At 40.9% G+C, this 20718-nt stretch overlaps 1 protein-coding gene and 1 long non-coding RNA gene across 2 annotated transcripts in view; one reads left to right on the top strand and one right to left on the bottom strand.

Annotated features, from left to right (window-relative positions):
• The window catches only part of TRAF3IP2 (TRAF3 interacting protein 2), a 39085-nt gene that overhangs the window by 15420 nt on the left and 2947 nt on the right, over positions 1-20718 (bottom strand). Inside the window, exons 2-4 of the mRNA XM_042445008.1 lie at positions 9474-9531; positions 8291-9043; positions 1606-1783 (exon numbers count right to left, since the gene is read on the bottom strand). Coding sequence (XP_042300942.1) covers positions 1606-1783; positions 8291-9043; positions 9474-9489 — 947 coding nt within the window. The 5' untranslated portion in view covers positions 9490-9531. The remainder of the gene's footprint in view (positions 1-1605; positions 1784-8290; positions 9044-9473; positions 9532-20718) is intronic.
• LOC121918942 lies at positions 4365-8679 on the top strand. The gene is made up of 3 exons (XR_006101349.1): positions 4365-4499; positions 6209-6254; positions 8547-8679. It is a non-coding gene; the product is annotated as an uncharacterized LOC121918942 (long non-coding RNA).

The raw sequence follows: 20718 nt of genomic DNA, 5'->3' as shown, positions 1-20718 counted from the left end.
GCCTGTTGTTATTTGTTTTATACACCTTATCTCTTGGTAATCTTATCAGTTCATATGGTTTTCAATATCATCTTTATGCCGATTATATGCAGTTATATTTTTCTACTCCAGAACTTTCTTCAGATATTGAACATGTTATATCATGTCTCTCAGCTATCTCATCATGGATGCTTCATCGGCATCTAAAACTTAACATGGCTAAGAAAGAACTACTCATCTTTCTTACAAAACCTACTTTACAATATACATTTTCTATCACAGTCAATAATGTTCCCTTTCACTCTGTAAAGGAAGCACATAGCCTTGGCTTTATTTTTTATTCTTCATTGTCCTTCGCTCCTCAGATTCAAACTGTAGCCTGGTCATGCCAATTTTTTCTTTATAATATTGCTAAAATTAGACCTTTTCTATCAGCTTCTTCTGCTAAGACCTTAGTTCATGCCCTAATTATCTCCTGCCTTGATTCCTGTAATCTTCTTTTAATGGTGCTCCCATTGTCCCAACTTAGTCCTTGATTTCCATTCAACATTTTGCTGCTAAGATTATCTTTTTAGCTCATCACTTTGATCATGTCACCCCATTTCTGGCATCTCTTCACTGGCTACCCATTCTTTTTAGGATTCAGTACAAGCATCTTCTTTTAACATTTAAAGTTTACACAACCTAGCTTCCCCCTTATCTGTCAGTCCTTATTTCATCTCACCATCCTGTTTGGGATTTGTGGTCCAGGAGCTCGGGGCTTCTTACCCAGCCAAGGGTTTCTCTTCTTCCTTGGCTTGGCTTCGTCCTTTTTCACTTGCTGCACTGAACTCCTGGAATTGCCACCCTGAACATCTGTGAACTATCTCTTTTCTTGCTAGTTTTAAATCTGAATTAAAGACTTTCTTGGAATGGTATTTTAATATTGTTTTATAATTTTATTTTTGATTATATGTATTAGTTGTTTTTACAGTTGGTATTTTAACTGAATAACTTGCTTAATGTTGTATAGTTTACATTTTATGACTTTTAAATTGTATGCCATTGGCAGGTTATATGCTGTTTGATGATGCCTGTAAAGTAATAAACATTTAATCATCATCATCATCATCATCATCATCATCATCATGAATGAGACACACTGGCTAGCAATTGTGTGTGTGTGGGAGAAGAAGTTTAAAAAATTCAGCACCACCCCAAACCCCACTTGAGTTATAGAAATTAGGCCAAGTAATGCTATTTTGGGTGCCTCCGCTCCAAAGCAACAACAACCTCCAGAAAGTGACTGTGAATTACATGATGACACTTCAGGAGAAGGTGGAATCTTGTTTTTCCAATAGGCTCAGGCAAAAGCAAATTATTGCATCCTGTCCTATCCTGTATGTTCCTCTTCATTACTAATGTTTACCATCTTAAACATACTCTGGTGTTGCTTGACCACACATCCCCAGATACATTTGTAAAATGTTGGAGGGTAAGTATTCCATGCTATTCCGGAGTTCACAAGTAGGGGAGGTAAAAATTCATGGCAGGATTTTGACACTTTTAATACAACAAAGTGATTATTTTCACCATCACACCTGGCTCCTAATACCTGGAATAAGCATCGTGTTAGTAGAAACTTACTGGAATCTTAGACGTTCTGCTGAAGGGATTTGTCTTTGTGGGAGTTTTTCTTCATTGCATTTGAGGACATATGGACTGGAGTAATTTGGGATTACTTGCCGAGCAGGTACACAAGGGCCAGGCATAGGATGTTGTTGCTGAGGTAGGTTTGCAAAATGGTGTTGAGGTGTTTTCCCATCTAATAATAAAAAGAAAATGAAAAGTTAAGTTATACTATGTGCAATATTTTTCAATAGGCTAAGCAATGGCTATTATCAAGCCATGTGGAACTTGGGTAGGAGAATGCCTCCTCTTCCCTCATCATTTCCACAGCTACGTCTTGCATTGTGTATTTTGTGCATTTTAGTTGGCCACATAAAGGGATCACTGTGTATTTTGGATGTTATTGTACTATGCTATATGGCCAACAAACCTACCCCTGAATACATTTCCTGGATATTAAGATACTGCATTTTACTGCTACAACGAATCCTAAAGAGGAAGCCAATGGACTGGAACTTTACTATTTGATGCTTCTACCTCCAACAATGGTAAAATATTTTTTCAAAAAATTGGGACTACATTTGGCATGTTTTAGCAAAACCACATCTAAAACCTTCCTAATGCAAAAACATGCAGGCTTCTCTTGAGAGATTTAATGTTCTCTGCCTAACAAAGGGGGCTGTGACCTGATAAAAGATGGAGAAATTTAAGATCTCAGAAGTACCTTTTATATTGCTAATGGAATTCAAATTTTATTTCCTAAACTTTGGAATGTTTTGTTACCAGTGCCACATGGCCAGAAGGAAGAGGGACCTGCTTGTATAGATATACCTCCACATAACAACACAATAGCAACACCTTGAGAAAATGCAAGCCTGTGACTAATATCACTTTATATATTTTTTTCCTCCTGTATGATTTTTTAACATCTCTGCCTGATCAGGAAGCCAGTAGAGATTCCAAAGCTTGTATCATGTATTTTGGGCACTTTGGTTGGTACCTTCCCCATTTCACATACAAATGTTGCCCAAGGTGACAGTCAGATGTTACAGCAACATAAAAAAAAAAGGGGGGGGGGACATCTTTCATCGCATGGCCAGATATTGTAAGAGAGAGGATGGATAAGAGCCATAGCTCTGTTTGTGAACACTTTGGTAGTCTCCAATATACAGTGGGCCCTTGGTATTCGCTGGGGTTTGATTCCAGGATCCCCTGTGGATACAAAAATCTGTGGTTGCTCAAGTCCTAAATACAAAGGCATAGTAAAATGGTGTCCCTTATAGAAAATGGCAAAATCAAGGTTTGCTTATTGGAGTTTATATTTTTTTAAAATATTTTCAAGCCATGTATGCTTGAATCCATGGATAAAAAAAACCGTGGATAAGGAGGACCAACTGTATTCCCCAGCATCTTCCATCAAATGAGGTGGCTACCTCATTTTGCCTAACAGTAGGACCAGCCCTGGCAATTTGAAATAAAAATCCTGCTATCCTACAGAAGTCAAAACAGTAGCTGTACTAGCCTTTTGTGTTATAAAAAGAAGTGAAAGAATGTGGAAAAGGAGAGTCTAGAGGCACCTACTGACTGAAATAAAGCTAAATCCTCCCTTTCCACCCTTTTATGCTATCCTTCAGGTGATGGGTAACAGTAGCTTTATTATCACCTTCACCGTTTAAGTGATGGAAATTGGTTCACAGTATATTAACGAGGGAAACAATTATTTTAAGCCCCCAAAGTGTCAGTGTACATCATTTCACTCTAGACTAGAGAATATAGTGATCTTGGAATTAAGAGAATCATGGAAATTAAGAAAACTGAGACAAGCTCCAAAGTGCAGAGCAAAAACATGTAAAATAATGACTAAGAACGTTACAGATTTTAAAATGCACACAATGCTCAGGATTTTCTCTATAGTAATCTATTTTTATAGATGGAAACCATGGGCACAATCCAGGCAAATTCAATCAATTTAAATTGTAGAGGTTTAAGTACACGTAAAGACTCCATAGAAATCAATATACTTTTCAAAATGTTTGATTTGAGGTCAAGGATGGGAATCCTGTAGCCTTCCAGATATTGTTGGTCTGCAAGTTTCAGCACCTCTATACAGCACAGTCAATGGTAATGGATGGTGGGAGTTGTAGTTTAGCAACAACTGGATGGCCACATGATTATCACCCTAGATTGTGTTCTACTGTTTCTATAGTTTCAGATTTTACAAATACTGTACACCAATTAAACTAAGAGCTTTTCAGCAAAATTAATTTAATGGGATAGAGGGACTGCAGTGTGCATACTATGCATGTTTATTTGGAGGGAAATGTTTGCTTACTTTGATTAACTGTTGTATCCTATGATTACTATGGCTTTAGAAAGCTGGGTATAAATTATAGAATTTAAATTAAGTTTACTTTCAAATAAGCAAGTACAAGACGGCAGCCTTAAAGCAGGGGTGGGAATTCTAGGGTCCTCCAGATGTTTTCAGCTGCAACGCTCAGGGTTTTTCTCCATTAACTATGCTGACTGAGGCTGCTGGGAGCTGCAGTCCAACCAAATCTGGAATGCCACACAATCTGTACTCTTGCCTTAAAAGATTAATTCATGTCAAATGAGTCTTGACACACCCAACCCGGGCTCACTTATATCCTAAAATTATTGTAAGACTCTTTTTGGGAGAAAAGCAAGATCCTGAAATGGTGCTACTTCTAGTCTTTACTTTTAGAAGATGTAATTTATGTTTTCTCCCCCCTTATTTGTGTTTTTGCTAACAGGAAGCCAACTTTCAGCATTCTAAAGGACTATTTAGATAATGTCTCCGAAATGCAATACCAAGCATGCTATAAATATCCAGGAGCAGGTGCCCATGGCTAAATGGCTGCCTGGGAGCACACTAGATTGTTTCTGTCTAGAAGGTATACATTAGAACACACTTAAGTGTAAAATTCTATTGTGAGGAACAATTGCCCAGTAATCATGGGAAATGTGAAAAGCTGTCAGGATTCAATTGTATGCCTTGTAAAAAGTGGGAAGTTAGCAAGCAAAATACTACCTCCAGGTCTGAACAGTCAACTGGTTTGAGTATTTTCAGAAGAAGGGGGAGGAAGCCTTTTGAAATATTTTTCAAATTACATAATGGTTCATGCTTTAAAGAAATCTCTGTTAGAGGGGTACTTTTAAACCAATATGTATTAGGAAGAGTGAAAATCAGCAAGGGACTGGGGGTCTTGAATTTAGGTCTAATGTAACAAGTAGCTTTTGTTTTTGTTTTTTCACATTTTCAATTTTCCTAGATAAAACTAAAAAATGAGTGTGGGGAGGATTTAAGTCTGGAGGGATATTGGCTCACACATCCAGCAGTCCTAGAGAAAAGCACTCTGTCCACACATCCTGGACTAGATCATCCCAGGCCTAGGAATTCATAGAAATGGTGTAGTTTCCATTATCCTTTTTAGGTACAGGCAGTATCTTTTTTTCATACATTTGTGAACTGAATGTATAGTTTTCCCATTACAATTATATCAAATCCAACATGTAATTGCAGCCAGGAAGGCTTTTTACTGGATGTTTGCTTTTAATGGTTTTAGATTTTTAACTCAGCATGTTTTTAATTATTTTGTATTTTTTTAACTTGTTATATTAATGTGATGTTTTTAAAATTGTTTTTAAAGTATCTTTTGTGAGCCACCTTGGGTCCAATTTAGGAGAAAGGTGGCATCATAAACAAACAAACAAACAAACAAACAAATGTTTTCCACTAGCTTTCCAGAGTTTAGACTCATGGCAATCTTGACTGGGGGAGGGGGTTGAAGTTGTAGAGTCAGCTTTCTGTAGTGATTTGAGCACTAGACTACTGGAGACCAGGGTTCGATTACCTGCTTGGCCACGGAAAACCTACTGGGTGACCGTCACACACTCTCAGCCCTGGAAAACCCTATGAAAGGTCCTTAGGGTTACCGTAAGTCAGAAACAACTTGAAGGCACACAACAACAACAAAGTCCAAAAAGGAATTTCTCCATGTTCTGATATTCCACCATAGAGCTCAAAAAACTTCATTTAGCATATCTCTAGCATTGTGCAATAGGCATGTCCTCTATGAAACATACATGATTGGGAGTGTTTCTAACCAGAAGCAACATGCTTCAGGAATCCAAAGGCAGTAGGAAGTGAGAAAGCGGAGGGGAGGGGACAAAAGAAGCAGCAAGGATGTGACCTCCCTTGGAGAGAGTTTAGAAACTTTGATTGGTGCAATGTTTTAGATCACATTACCCTGATCCTGTTCCACCTGCACCGGCTTCCAACTCTTTTGCCAAGTCCAATTCAAGGTGCTGAATATTACCTAAAACTGCTAACTGGATTTGGACCAGGATACCTGAAGGCCTGCCTCTTCCTACATGAAGCTGTGCTTCAGTTACAGTCATTATTGGTTACCCTCTTATATAATCCGATGCCAAGAGAGACACAGTGAGCAGTAAGATGAAACAGGGCATTTTGAGTGGCACCATCCCAGCTGTGGTGAGACTGGCTCCTTGGTGGATTTTAGGCTGACAGTCAATTTGTTAGTAAATTCTTACGCTTTGAACAGGTTCATTTATTTCACCATTTTCAACTTTGTTGTTTCAGGAGTATGATTTTATCATCATGAGATACTTGGCTGCTCTTATGATGGGTAAGCAACAATATATAAGTGTTTCAGTAGGTAAATAAATAAATAAATGACTCCCCCCACACAATTTGTTGCACAGTAGCAGTGTGAAAGCCTCTAACCCCAAACAGTTGCAAATATAATGAGAGCTCCAGGCAAGGTGAGGCACAGAGGACAACAGGGGGGTGGAAAATGGGGAAACTGCTGGTGGTTAGTAGGATGCACTGGCCCTCAAGGAGACCTTGAAAGACCAGATCTCCTTGCTTCACTTTCTCTAAAAAACAAAAATAAAAATATTTTTGTCCCCCAGTGCACCTGAATACTCTCTAGGATAGGAGTGGGCAACTGTGGTAGGATTAGGGACAGCATTCAGTCATGTTGGACTACAGGGTGGGGGGTGTCATACTTTTCTAAAAAAAATAAAATCTGACTACTGCATTATCTTTTCAGGAAGGAGGGACTGCCAAGATTTCTGTTCAAGGGGTTTTAGCAAAGAGGATTTAAAGAAGGGATTCATGTAAGAGGGGATGGAAGGAAGGGTGGCAGTGTTTGGAGGGATCCCCAGGAACTGAGAGAGGGTGGGCACTGAGGACATTAAGCAGAAAAAACAGCAAGTGGGGTGGAAATAGGAGGACAGAAAGTGTGTGGCATCTTGGTTGTTGTGGATTGTTTATTCCAAGGCTCAGCAAGCAATTCTGGCTCTTTCAAGTAGCAATTTTCTCCAGACATGTTGGGGGCTAGATTTTTGGTTCTGGTGGGGTGCATTGGGCCTGCGGACTGCACTTTGCCCACCCCTGCTCTAGGCGGTATGGAGCCATTTACACCATGCTTTTATTCTTCTGGGCTGTTTTGGCTGAAGAGAGGCATTTTTTAATATCACGAGATAACCAAAGAGTCACTTCCTTAAAAAAAAAAAGAAAGAAAGAAAGAAAGAAAGAAAATCCCATGGTCATCATATTCAATTATGAAACAAATATTTCTGGATCATGAGGGCCTGGTCTTCACTTTGCCACTCCATGCTATGAGCTGGCCAAAGATTATAAGGGTCTGGTTCCTCTCTATGCTGGTTTTTTTTTGGGGGGGGGGAGGTACAGGTCACAATGGGACAGAAAGAGTTCCTACTGTCCCTACGGAAGTAATTAAGTCTATAACCACTGAAGAATACATAAGAACAAAATAAAATTCTTTTCCAACTAGTGTGAAAAGGGCCAGCTGAGTTGATGGGAAAGCCACTTTATCATTATGCTTTTAAGCAAAGACGATTTTCTGTCACAAATACCTATTTTAATGAAAATGGTTATACCAGTGACCAAAAGGCCCTATTTGTCCACATGAAGAAAAACCAAATTATGATAACTGACTTGGTAAAACTTTGCACAGGAGTACACAGTACAGTGTTAGATGAAGTAGTAACAAGAACAGGAACAGCAGATTAATATGACAGCAACAAATACTGGTTCCCCATATTTTGGCAGAAAGAAGAAAAACCTATCCTAGCGACAAATGAATAAAGAAAGTAGAAGTCAAATAACAAGAACATGAGATTCTTGCAGAGGAAGGCAACTTTCAGAGTAGTAAATGTGAGAATTAGAGTAGCAGAGTTTATTGTACAGAAATGGAACATTTGGCTCCTGCCAATAATAAACTATGGGCCCAAACAGACAGGCCAAAATAAATTTGCTTCAGGTCACTTTGGAGGTATACTATTTAAATAAGGCATGCATCCTAAGAGGATGGAAGCCGCACCAAAGTCACGCTCCAATCCTAAGGACTGGAGCACACTGCTGGCGCAGCTTCCGGCCTCTTAAGATCCATGTGTCATTTAAACAGCATACCTCCAAAATGACCTGAATCAGCTTTATTTTGGCCTGTGTGTTCGGACCCTGATTCAGGTATCCAGCCTATATAAGCTCACTGATATAGCTAAGCACTGCAAACATAAAAGGCTTGGTAATGGATTTTGGAAATCAGCAAGACTCCTTCCCCCTAAATAGCAAAATAGAGTAGGAGTATCATTTTAATTAAGAAGGGAGAACTTATACCCTCAATGACTAACTTACATGGATTCTGGCAGTATACATCATCAGGGATGTAGTATCTAGGATGCCACTGAGCTTGTGGGGAAATTGGAGGTCGGGGTATTTGTGGGAGCACAGGGTATGGTCTGGGGTCCACCCGTGGAAACTCTCTGGACATCAGAGGCCTGGGGAGATCCTGCAGGTTAAAGAGAGATGTAAGTGGCAATGGAGGTTCTAGCTGTCGAATGCCCATAACATCCAGAGGTTGGGAATCATATCCAGCATCTTCTGTTTGTAGGTCCAGTGATGTTCTGTTACTCTGAACCTGGCTTGATTCCACACTATCATGACTTTCTCCAAGTGAACTTTGGGAGAGATCAGATGAACTTCTGTGCAAGCTATCAGAATTTTGTCCAGTATCAGGACTAACAGTTGAAGGTTGAGACCTCAGCAGTTGGTTTGTTGTGTTTGCAGATAAAAGATTAAGTCTTGATGAGGCTGTTGACTCACAGGATGGACCAGTAAATAGCTCCCTTCTAGAATCCTGAAATTTTTGCTGGAAATTTTGGTCATGTGCCTCCAATACAGTATTATTATTATCTGAATCACTATGATGCTTGTAAAAACCTGACTGCCCAGCCAATCCATGAGAAGATGAGTAAGATCCCACGGGCACCAAGTTCTCTATATTTTCATCAGAAGGATCCAAACTCTCCTCTGCAGAATGTTCTGGAAATGAGGACCAATCTCCAGTTTCATCAACTTCAACTGGTATACTTCGACCATTTACAGAACCTAAAAATGTGGTGGAAATATGGTATGAAAGATCATTTGTCATTTATATAACACAACAATGTCTCTGCAGTGGCATCGTGGTTATGGAACATTCATCCCTTGGAAGCCTGATTGATCTTTCCTTGGAGACTAATCAGGTCTTCTTTCGGTATGCATTGGTTTCCCACTATGAGGAACCTTCCCAACCCAATTCTATTTGTTTGCCAGCCAAATCTTTACAACTGGCCTCTAACAAGTCATACTTAACTTGCAGGAAAGAGGTGTTTTAGCAGGTGGTGGAGTGAACTGGGCAATTTAAACTCTAAAAAAAATGTTTTTTGAGGATTTGGTCCCATTTGATTATCTCACTCATAATGCATTTTAGCAGCAATATTTTAACAGCTCTCATAGAATGAATACTTTTGCCTAACAGCAGTACAAATCCACTCACCTGTGAAGGAGGTCATTTCGATATTCCAAAGAAAATATATACCAAATGGAAATAGCAGCTGAGGAGGGAAGAAGACAAAAGGATGACCACTAGGGATCACAATCGTTACTTTCACAACTTTAATAACAAATAACCTTCTATTACAACCATGTCTCAAAGGAAGACTGTATAAGAAAATAACTACACTTGTCCCTCCACATTCGCTAAGCTCAGGGGCAAAGAAGCCCCATGAATGGGGAAAAACCACAAATAACAAAAACACTGTTTATACCTGAGAGAACACCTCTCTAGGAATCTATAGGTCCTCCAGTGCAATTCTGTGATCAACATCTGCCAGACATTGACCATAGAGCTGCCCTGGAGGAGCTACAAATGCCTACTGGAGTGTCCTCTCTAGGAATCTCTAGGTCCTTCAGTGTGACTTCTGGTTAAAGTTGACCATAGAGTTGCGCTGAAGGACCTAGAGATTCCTAGAGAGAACATATTAATAAAATCCGTGAATAATCAAATCCGCAAAAGTCAAATCCGCAAATGTGAAGAGACAAATGTATTTGACCAACAGTACGTTCTTTATAGAACCAGCGTGGTGTAGTGTTTTGAACATTGGACTATGACTTTGGAGACCAGAGGTCAAATCCCTGCTTGGCCATGGAAACTCACTGGGTGACTTTGGGCACGTCACATTCTCTCAGCCTCAGAGGAAGACAAGGGCACCCCCCCCCCGAACAAATCTTGCCAAGAAAACCCTGTTTAGGGTCACCATAATTTGGAAGCAACTTGAAGGCAAACAATCACAACAATGCTCTTTAAAATTTGAACTAAAATTTGTTTAGGAAAGACAGAGCAGGAAACCATTGATCACCTTTAAGTTTAGAGTTCTTTCTCTGACTCCATCCCTGGATATGATACAGAAATTGACACATCTGACTATCTGTCCACTGGGCGTTTTTATTTGCAGAAGAATATAACTTCAGTATTGCTATAATTACTGTTTGTCCCCCCCCCACACACCTTCAGCTTTGTGTTATACCCATTGGCTGCAGATGTGATATCTCAGATAAGAAAAGACTTGGAGAATAATCTATCCAAAACTGTGTATTTTATGTCGCACTGATTTTAATGAGAGAGGGAGGGAGGGACAGGAATCAGAATGAGCTGAACTATACTACTGAAATCAACGGGACATACATTGTGCTCATGATATTAAATTGAAAATGATGTTACAGATATACTATACAAAAGATCTTGATATATCTAGTCTACTCTTTCATAATAATTGAAATGCTGCTGGGCTAGACACATATATGTCAGTAACAGGACTCCAGATGTAATAGTTGCAGACACAGTTGCAATTATAGCAAAAAAAAAAAATGTTCAAAAGGTTTCTACTTGAAAACAATTGTTTCTGTCTGCTATGCATATTTGTTACTACATAACATGAAAAGAGTTGAAGAAATTTTAATCCAGTCTAGAGAGAATGTTTGCGATGGCTCTGACTTAAAACAGAGCCTACAGATATCTTTTGGGGGAGGGCTTAGAGGGCACCCTAAACATTTTTTCCCTCTGGATTCATCAAATGTAAAGGGTGTGTTTGAGATAACATGACAACATATAGGGTACATGAGGTAACCAAAATTGTGTGTGTGTGTGTGTGCGCGCGCGCTGGGATCCATTTATTTTTCACTCACACATAGTAAGGTGTTCAGTGGCTGGTAAGAAGTGGCATGGTTTCTCAAGGGCAACTGAGATAAGTGAGTAACACAAGGAACATTAGAGTATCCAAAGAGAAAGGCAGTCATTCTCTAGGGCAATTAAAATTAAATAATGACCAGTAATAGTTGGTGATTCTCCTGAATGACATGGATATTACAGGTAATACTGAATACTGGCATGTAAAAAAAGAAAGGCCATAATGCTAAGTTGGCCAAATTTCAGACTTCTTGGACCTACTTTGTTTTTACTAGATTCTGAGGGGATGTTCCCACTAGGGGAAACCCCGCGTTCTGAATCGAATCCAAGGAGTGGCGTTCATATTAGGATCCGATTTAAACCTAGAACGGTTCTAGAGCAACCCGCAATCGTCCCCACTACAAATCGAATCGTAGAGCGGGATAAAAATTTAAATCGAATTTTCCTCATTTAACACGTGTTAAAAAAACACTAGGGTCCGACCTACGTTTTCCCATTGATTCGAGTTAGGAACCGGAGTATTTAAATAGGAACGACAGCCTTTGAATCGGGTTGGATGGATGGGAGGAGCGGACTGTGGTGGGGGCTGTCCTTGGGGGAGTTGCCCTTTCTGTCCCCATCCATCGTGGCTGTCGCCATTTTTGCTTCCCTCACCCCTTTGTCCGCTGTGGTCTTTCAATAACAGATAAGGATTATTTTTATTTTTTATTTTAATGGTTTACAGGCGCTTAATCTCTTCAGCGCTTTAAGCGCCTGAAGTCTCAGCTGCTCAAGCGCCTGCATCTGCAAAGGACTACAAGGCTTTTCCCGGTGGATTGCAACCTCCCCTCTGTGTGGGGAGAGCCCATTTCTAACGGAGGAGAGGCAGGAAGGGAAGCCTCCTCTCGAAGAGGCATTCCCTGCCCGCTTGGGCTCTGATCTCGCCCAGGCAGGGAAGGGAAGGCTCCTCGCGAGGAGGCATCTGATCTCGCCCAGGCAGGGAAGGGCTCTGATCAATGGGGGGGGGGGATAGAGCCTTTCTCCCTCTCTTTCTCAAACGGAATCTGCCTTCTCCTCCAACCCTGGAAAGAGAATCTTTGGGAAGAGTGCTCCCTCCCTGCTTTGCCAGAAGCCTCCCCCATTGATCTCTGGGCTCTCTGAAGGGATTCTGCCTGGCTGTCTTGGGAGACATGAAGAGGGGATGCTGCCATGCAAAACCTATCCCATAGTTCCTCTGGAAAGAGCTTGGGTTTCCTACTAAATTCGCTTTGCCAGAAGCCTCCCCCATTGATCTCTGGGCTCTCTGAAGGGATTCTCCCTGGCTGTCTTGGGAGACATGAAGAGGGAATGCTGTCATGCAAAACCTATCCCATAGTTCCTCTGGAAAGAGCTTGGGTTTCCTACTAAATTCAGAGGGAAAATGTATATAAGGCTGACAGCGCTTATGACGTTTGATCGTTTAAGCGCCTTGATTGGTTCATTTAAAAAAAAACGCCAAAAATACATCATTTCACAAACGGTCAATGAAATGGAAACGCTGACGAAAGTTAAATCGCTTCCAAATAATCCGGGTTAACGTTACGTCATTCTGACGTACTATTGATTGACAGCTCCAAATAAGGTATGGAAGAGAAGAATCGCTTTATTTAAACACCGATTTCATGCCAAGTAGGAACGCTTGCAGGTAAAAACTTCGATTTAAATAACCAGATGGGAACGAAGAATAACGCGTTTCAGAACGCGAGATAACACCAGGGTTATTTTGAATCGGTTTTATTAAAAACGTTGTATTTTAAATCGTTTCAAATCTTAAGTGGGAACAGCCTCTGAGAACAACAAAGAAGACCCAAGTGCAAAACACAAAAGTAACCTGAGAATTAAGACCCAGGGAGTCTCTGAGTATATCTCAGGAATTTGTTTTCAAATTTCAAAGGAATTCACATTTCAAAGGAATTTGTTATTAGTACCAGACCTCAGGCGATAGTCTTGTTGCAGCAAAATCAACTCCAATTTTTTGCTGTCCCTCAATTTCAGCAGCAGAATAGCCTGAATGGAAGCCACTGAATAATGGCACTTAAACAATGCATAGGCTTACACTGTTGCTACTGTTTAAAAAACGAGTCGGAAACCTTTACTTATCTACTGCATATTACCATACATTGCCACCAGATCCCAATCTACCTCCTTCCTGTCCCAGCCACAGTGTATTCTCTCATTTAAAAGCTTTTTAATCTTTCACCTGATTGTAGAACTCGACATACAACCAATGCTGCTCCAAGAAAACATCCTCTTTGCTCATTAGTGTCCTACCTATGGGCCTGAACAGGCAGGCCCAAATAAAGCTGCTTCGGGTCAGTTAGGAGGTATGCTGTTTAAATGCTGCATGGGTCCTAAGAGGACAGAAGCCATGCCAAAGCTACGCTGCAGTCCTACAGACTAGAGCACGGCTTTGGTGCAGCTTCTGGCCTCTTAAGATGTGTATGTCATTTAAACAGCATACCTCCAAAGTGACCCGAAGCAGCTTTATTTTGGCCTGTCTGTTTGGGCCCTATGTTATTATGGCTGTTGAAAACAACTAAATGTGAGGGAAACATACCAAAAATTAATGTCAATTATTTACTGCCTACCTTTGTTTTATTTTAGATGTGTGGCTCTTAAGAACAATAACTTGGCACTTTTCTTGGGTGTAAGAAACTTCAGAAATCAGAATGGACAAGACTATGTTCCCCTTCCTCCTGCATTTCTTAGATACTGGGCAGCACAAGACAGTGAATAGCAGAACAAAGTTTAAAACAGACATCACAAACAGCAGCGAAGGAGGGAGAATCCATGATAGAATAGCCATCACACCCAAAACCCTCCCAGGCTCACACCAGCCAAGGTATGAGGAAGGCAAAAAGTTGATTTTCCTCAATGCTTCTGTTGTCTTCCCCTTGTTCCATCCTCAAAAAGTCTTGCCTTCAATGAGAGAGAAATTCACTACTTCAGCTCAATGGTTGGGCTAGTTTCCCACCTGTTTTAGGACATGCCCAAGGAAAGGAAAGAGCAGATTTGGGAGATGGAAGCATGCCACAGCTACCAATGGGAAGTCTATGGGCTGGACTACCATGATGACAGAATGCTCTACCAGCATCCAGTGAGTCCCCTTGACTTCCACCTTGATTCTTGGAGACAGAGATCCAAAATATATCATGACCTGGGACACTGTTCTAAGGACCACAGGGTTTAATCCTAAACCACTTATTCCTATCCACCAGCCCTTTACCATTAACACCAAACCACTTTATTATTAACTAAAAATGATTAGTGGAGAGCCAGCATGGTGTAGTGGTTTGATAGTGGACTAGGGACCTTATCACACATGGGGAGGGGGTTTGCAGCTCAGATCTACAGTCACTCCTGTTCTAGCAATGCAAAGTGTGATGTTTCTCCACACCAGATCCAGAGTCACTCCTCTCTAGCAATGCGAATTAAGGGTAAAACATGATGTTTTACCACACCTGGTTGCCTTTCTGTTGTCCTTCTGAAGTGAGGGGCAAGTGAAGTCAGTTCGATTCCAAGCAAGTCACGTGATGCGGACTCAAGCAAAGTGGAGTGAGTGCACATTGTATCACCACACCAGAGCATACTTTGAGGGGTCAACGATTCGAATCAGCACCCTTGGGCATGCTCAGTGGGTCTCTGGCCTCCTTCCCTGCCCCCTCCTTAGCTGTCATCCTTCATCGACGTGAAGGAGGAGGCAGGGGATGATGGGATCGGTGGCAGGTTGAAGGAGAGGAACAGATCGGGATGCAGGAGCAGTCAGGAGATGATGGGATAGGTCGCTGGGGGTCCCTGGGGCCAGGATCGGGATGCAGGAGCAGTCAGAGGATGATGGGATTGGTGGCAGGGTGAAGGAGTGGAACAGATCGGGGTCTAGGAGAAGGCAGGGGATGATGGGATTGGTGAGAGGCTGAAGGAGGGGAGCAGATCGGGGTCTAGGAGAAGGCAGGGGATGATGGGATTGGTGGGAGGCTGAAGGAGGGGAGCAGATCGGGGTCTAGGAGGATGCAGGGGACGCAGGGGATGATAGGATCGGCTGGTTGGCAGAGAGGAGGAGATGGCATGAAGGAGGAGGAGGGGAATGACAGAACAGGACGCCGGGGCCAAGAGGGGTGGCATGGGAGTGCTTTTCCACACCAGAACAAATCGCAGTGCAATCGAAGGCAGCCAGGAAGCGAATTCTCTGGAGTCACTTTTTTCCTTTTTTTTACCAAAATGAGGGCTGACTTCAGAAACACTGCTGAAGCAATTCGCAAGGGGCTCCCATAGAAATCAATGGTGTCTGATAAAACAGTCAGTTTATGACATGAAACCGCATCATTGGAAGTGCAATCACTTCAGAAGTGAGCTGGAACTGAGCCACAAAACCACCAAAAAGCTCCATGTGATATACTCCTAGGACTCTGAAGACCAAGATTCAATTCCTCACTCAGCCATGGAAACCCACTGGGTGACCAAGTCACATTGTCTTAGTCTCACAAGAATGCAACGACTCTAACAAATTTTGCAGAGAAAAGCCTATTATGCGGTCGATATAAGTCAGAAATGACTCAAAGGTACACAGCAACAAGAAATAATTAGCAACTAACCTACATATGTACAAACTACCATTTCCTTTCTCAGCATAAGGTACTATTTATTATCTTTATAGTGTTGATCCCAAAATATAGATATCTGAAAATACTGGCCATACAGATACAAAAGAATATATAACCAACAAAAAGATATAAATAGGCAACACTCAAAATAAGAACAGATTTAAATGACAAATTCCTAAACTGTTACATGTAGAGGATATATTACACTTGTGAACAATATTTTAGAAGTAAGCTCTTACATGATAAACATTTCATTAATGTTTTTTCAGTCATAAACTAATTAAAAATAATAATTGTAAGCCGCTCTGATAGCCTTTAGGGCTGAAGGGCAGGACATAAATACCATAAACAAACAAACAAACAATAAACTATTATTGAGGCCTCTTCTGACTCTATGCCTCTATGAAGCTTTATGAAAAACAAACACAGTAACATCAGAACACAAGGCTTCAAGGTATCCACACATGACAAAGCATGTGTTTTCCAGTGTTGGTCTGGACCATAAACAACAATTTTGGGAAACAGTCCACAATAACTAGTGCTAAGGCAGACCAATAGACATTGCAGGCTGTTTTGTACTAATCAATCTACTGCCAGGAACATAGATTCTTCAGACTCACATTTCCCCATCAAATCTCATGAGACTTGTCAATTTAGTTGTGGTAGTTGCATTGGAACCTAGAGCCAGTGTGATGTAGTGGTTTGAGTGTTGGATGATGACTCTGGAGACCAGGGTTCAATTCCCAGCTCAGTCGCAAAACCCACTGAGTGACCTTGGGCAATCACATTCTCTCAGTCTCAAGAGAAGGCAATGACAATCCTCCTCTGAACAAATCGTGCTAAGAAAACTCCATGATATTGCCATAAGTCACAAAACACTTGAAGTCCCACAACACAACACACAACAGTTGCTTTGGAACAGTGTGCCCTGGATTATTATTTGTCTTTGGCATTTTTTGCTTGGTTTTTCATTTGTTTGTTTGTTTGTTTTTGCTACTGTTGTTCACTACATTATATCCAGATTCCTTCACGGCATGTCAGTTTGGAAATCCTTCAGAGTTATTCAACCCAAAATTGACAACAAGGACTAAGGAATCTAAGGAGAAACGGTTTTATTAACTTGCCCCCACCCTCTCCACCTTTGCCCCTGACTTTCTTTCACTTGAATCAAGCTGCCCGTTTATCAACACGTTTATCTGCAAAAATGACCCACTGAAATCAGCAAGGACTGGGCTTATTTCTGATTAGACAGGCAAAACCAACACTGTTAATCCCCAATTCCCCCTGAATAAACTGATTTGTTCTCTATTTTCACTGCTGCCATCCATTATATTGGCATAGTTACACAGGTGTAATAAAGAAAAAGACTTCTGGATTCTGTGTCTAACTGCCCCATTAGTATATGAATCAATGCCTTCTAATCCAATACTTCTGACTGAAGAGTAAACCCATGAGGCTGTGTTGTTTTTGAGGAAGAAATAGCCCTGTTATGGAAGTTCTTATGCCTGGAACCACCAACTTTTCCTTCTTTCTGAAAAAAGCAGCTAGTGGAGGAGGATGACTGGTTTGGATCGGGTTGTGGGATGTTGCAGCATGAGAGGTGTAACCCTTACTTTGCACTGCAGCCCCAAAACTAATGGGTTGCCTTTCCCCAAAACTGAAGTTTCTGTGATGTGACTATTTGTTTCTCCATTCTGACCTGTGCAGCTCTCTGGTCCAAAAAATAAAAATAAAAACCCTTGCATTTAATTTGAGGAAGCACATGTTCTTCATGGTTAATTTTCTTGCCAAGTTTGGAAGAATAATAATGTGTTCCAGTAGAGCTAGTTTGATGTGTTCCTTCAAGCCTCACTCACTTTGCAGTTGCATAAAGGGAAAAGTTCAATATCAAACTGAAACAAATCCAATTTAATTTTGTCTGTTTCTGATGAGAAAAAAAGAATGCTGAGAACTGCTTGCATGTATCAAGGATCCTAGAGATTTCAAGTGTAGTGACCTCTACATATTTGGAAACAATCACCTCAAAATATATTTGTCTCTGGAGAAACTGATACAAGCAAGCCATGATGAAAATTCACCCCTAAATGACATATCATAAGAAATGGACTGCATACATAACAACCCTTCTACATCTTCAGCCTCTAAAACAAGGATGGACTCATACAGCCCTCCAGATGCTGTTGGATAGCAACTCCCAGCAGGGCTAGCTAGCCTTGACAATCATGAGGACTGCTGGGAGCTGCAGCCCACTGACATCTAGAAGCTGGCATGATTTCCAACCCTGCACTATAATATTCCACCGAATGCCATAACTAGGAGCCTTCCAAAGAGAGCCATTGTTACTTTTGGGGTATATGAATATTTTGTGTGGCTTTAGCATTTATCCCTGTGAAGCAAAAAACTGGGTAAACCTGATTAGGTCCAATCAGTCACAATTCATGGCATACTGTGAGGCAAGATCTATAGAGGAAAAATATAAAACAAGGTTTGTTGTTGTTGTTGTGTGCCTTCAAGTTGTTTCCGACTTATAGCGACCCTAAGGAAAACCTATCATAGGGTTTTCTTGGCAAGTTTTTTTTTCAGAGGGGGTTTGCCCTTGCCATCCTCTGAGGTTGACAGAATGTGACTTGCCCAAGATCACCCAGTGAGTTTCATGGCTGAGCTGGGATTCGAACTCTGGTCTCCAGAGTTGTAGTCCAATATTCAAACCACTACACCACGTTGGCTCCCATAAAACAAGGTGCTTGTCTATTAGTGAGTTAGATCGGGCCAGCTAGAGTTAGAAAGAGAGTTAGGGACAGGGGCAGATAGGAATGGATTAAATATTGAGATCAGATGGGTTGGGGCCAGTTAGGGAGAGGAGAATGGAGATCTTAATTGGGTTTTGCAGAGCTGGTTCTATTTTCTAGAACTTTGATTTTAATTTAACAATTGATAAGGAAGATCTGGTTACACTTTACCACACTGAACCCACAGATCAACAGTCATTTGTCCACCAGTGGCCACCTTGAGGCCCAAATACCAGATCCAGGGAGGGATCTTGAGACTAAAATGGAAAGGTGAGTGATAGAACTGTGGGGCCAACATAATAGGGAATCCATCACAATTTTTTTTTAATGAAGGCACCTCTAAAAGAGAGTCCTTTTTTCACTTTGCCTCTTTTGGCACTCATTTACACTACACAATTATAGCACTATGACTTCACTTTAACTGACATGGGAAGATCCCATGCAATTCTGGGATTTGCAGTTTAGGGACATGTACTTAGAATTACCATTCAGATTGCTCTGGTGTCTCTGACCAAAATACAAATGCCAAGATTTCACCACTACACCATGCTGGCTCATTCCTTCTTTATTCAGTTCTTTTGGCTAGACCAGCTTGGAATTCTTCAACCTTTCAGAATTCAATAAAAATCAAAATGGTTGATAAAGGTCCAAAACACACTGTAGAAATAATCCAGTTTGAGACCCCGTTAACTGCCCTTGTTCAGTCCTAGGGAATCCTGGGAACTATAGTTTATTGTGGCACCAGAGCTCTCTGACAGAGAAGGCTCGATGTCTCACAAAACTACAGTTTCCAGAATTCCCTACATTGAACAAGGACAGTTAAAGCGGTTTCAAACTGGATGATTTCTGCAGTGTTTTAGACCAAAGCCACCATTCTTTTAGTTACCAGAACCACAGTTATTTCTGCAAGTACCTGCAACTGTTAAATCTATGAAGTCTGAATTTATATCCTACTAAGAGCTCAGGAGCCCTTGTACTTTCTTTCTGTCTACTGGTCTAAAGTACAAAGTTACACCACAGAGATTCCTTTGGCAAATAATTTCAGACGTTTTCAATGAGTTGCTTGGTGGAATATTCTTGTGATCAGACATTTCCAAAATCTGACTCTGTTTAAAAAGAAAGTCCTAAATCTTGAGGCACTACTGAGATTCTTCTGTCTAGCCTGCCAGTGTTGTTGAAGGAGGGGGAAGCATATCAGTAGTGTGGGAAGTGTTCTCCCGCAGCTAAAACAGTGAGCCACAGTAATGTTCACAGATAAAGTATTGTGGCAACGGATAAGGACACCCATTCAAGCTTTCAAGGGAATCATAGAAAAAGAAGCAGATGCTCCATTGGGCCAGTTTATCCCGAATGAGTCTGTCCTGACAGAGAGTTCAAATTCCCAACCCAAGAGCTTCAGCATTAAGAAAGAAAGAAAAAAGTAGAAAAAAGAAGAAAAGAAAAGAAAGTTTATAGCTGTGTGCTCAAGCCCATTCTTTACATTTCTTAATATAATTCTTCATGGCAAGTTTGAAATCTGTGCAGTTTCCTTTTTTAAAGGCTGGTGTCAGCAGATGAGATCTCTAAAGAAAGAGCCTGACTATAGGAGCCTGTTTTTGATTATATCTTCTTCTCACAGCAGCAAGAAAGAATGTGCAGTAAAGAAAGACACACTAGGTAAATTCTCACTTCAAAGGCCTTCAATTTCATGCCATTTAATATTGCTAAGAGACAGGCCCACTGCTAAGATACTGGCAGGGGAGGAAAAAGGAGATAACACTCTGTGAGGGGTGTGTAACAGAGAATGGATTTCAGTTGTTTTTATACATTTTCATCAGATGTATTTTTCTTAAATTAAGCAGAGCACAGGAAAAGCCTCACAGAGCAAATCAAGTTTTCAGCTAGCCAACTATTCTGTTTTCAGATGCATTCACTTCTAGATTATTTCACAGGTGTGTGTGTGTGTGAATGGCAGCCCAAAGCACCAACAACTGGTGTTCCAAACCAATGACAGCTAGTTTCATCTTCACCCAATCTCGTGTCTTCCTGAAAAAGAGGACGGAATAATACTTATCTACCTATTGATAATTTCTGACACTACTAATTATTTAACTATTCATCCAGCAGTGACAAGTCTCGAAGATACATTTCTGAGCCATGGAAAAGAAC

This window comes from Sceloporus undulatus, chromosome 1 (assembly GCF_019175285.1).
Source record: "Sceloporus undulatus isolate JIND9_A2432 ecotype Alabama chromosome 1, SceUnd_v1.1, whole genome shotgun sequence".
Classification (NCBI taxonomy): domain Eukaryota; kingdom Metazoa; phylum Chordata; class Lepidosauria; order Squamata; family Phrynosomatidae; genus Sceloporus; species Sceloporus undulatus.
Note: the sequence above shows the minus strand (reverse complement) of the source record. Positions and strands in the feature narration are given on the sequence as shown.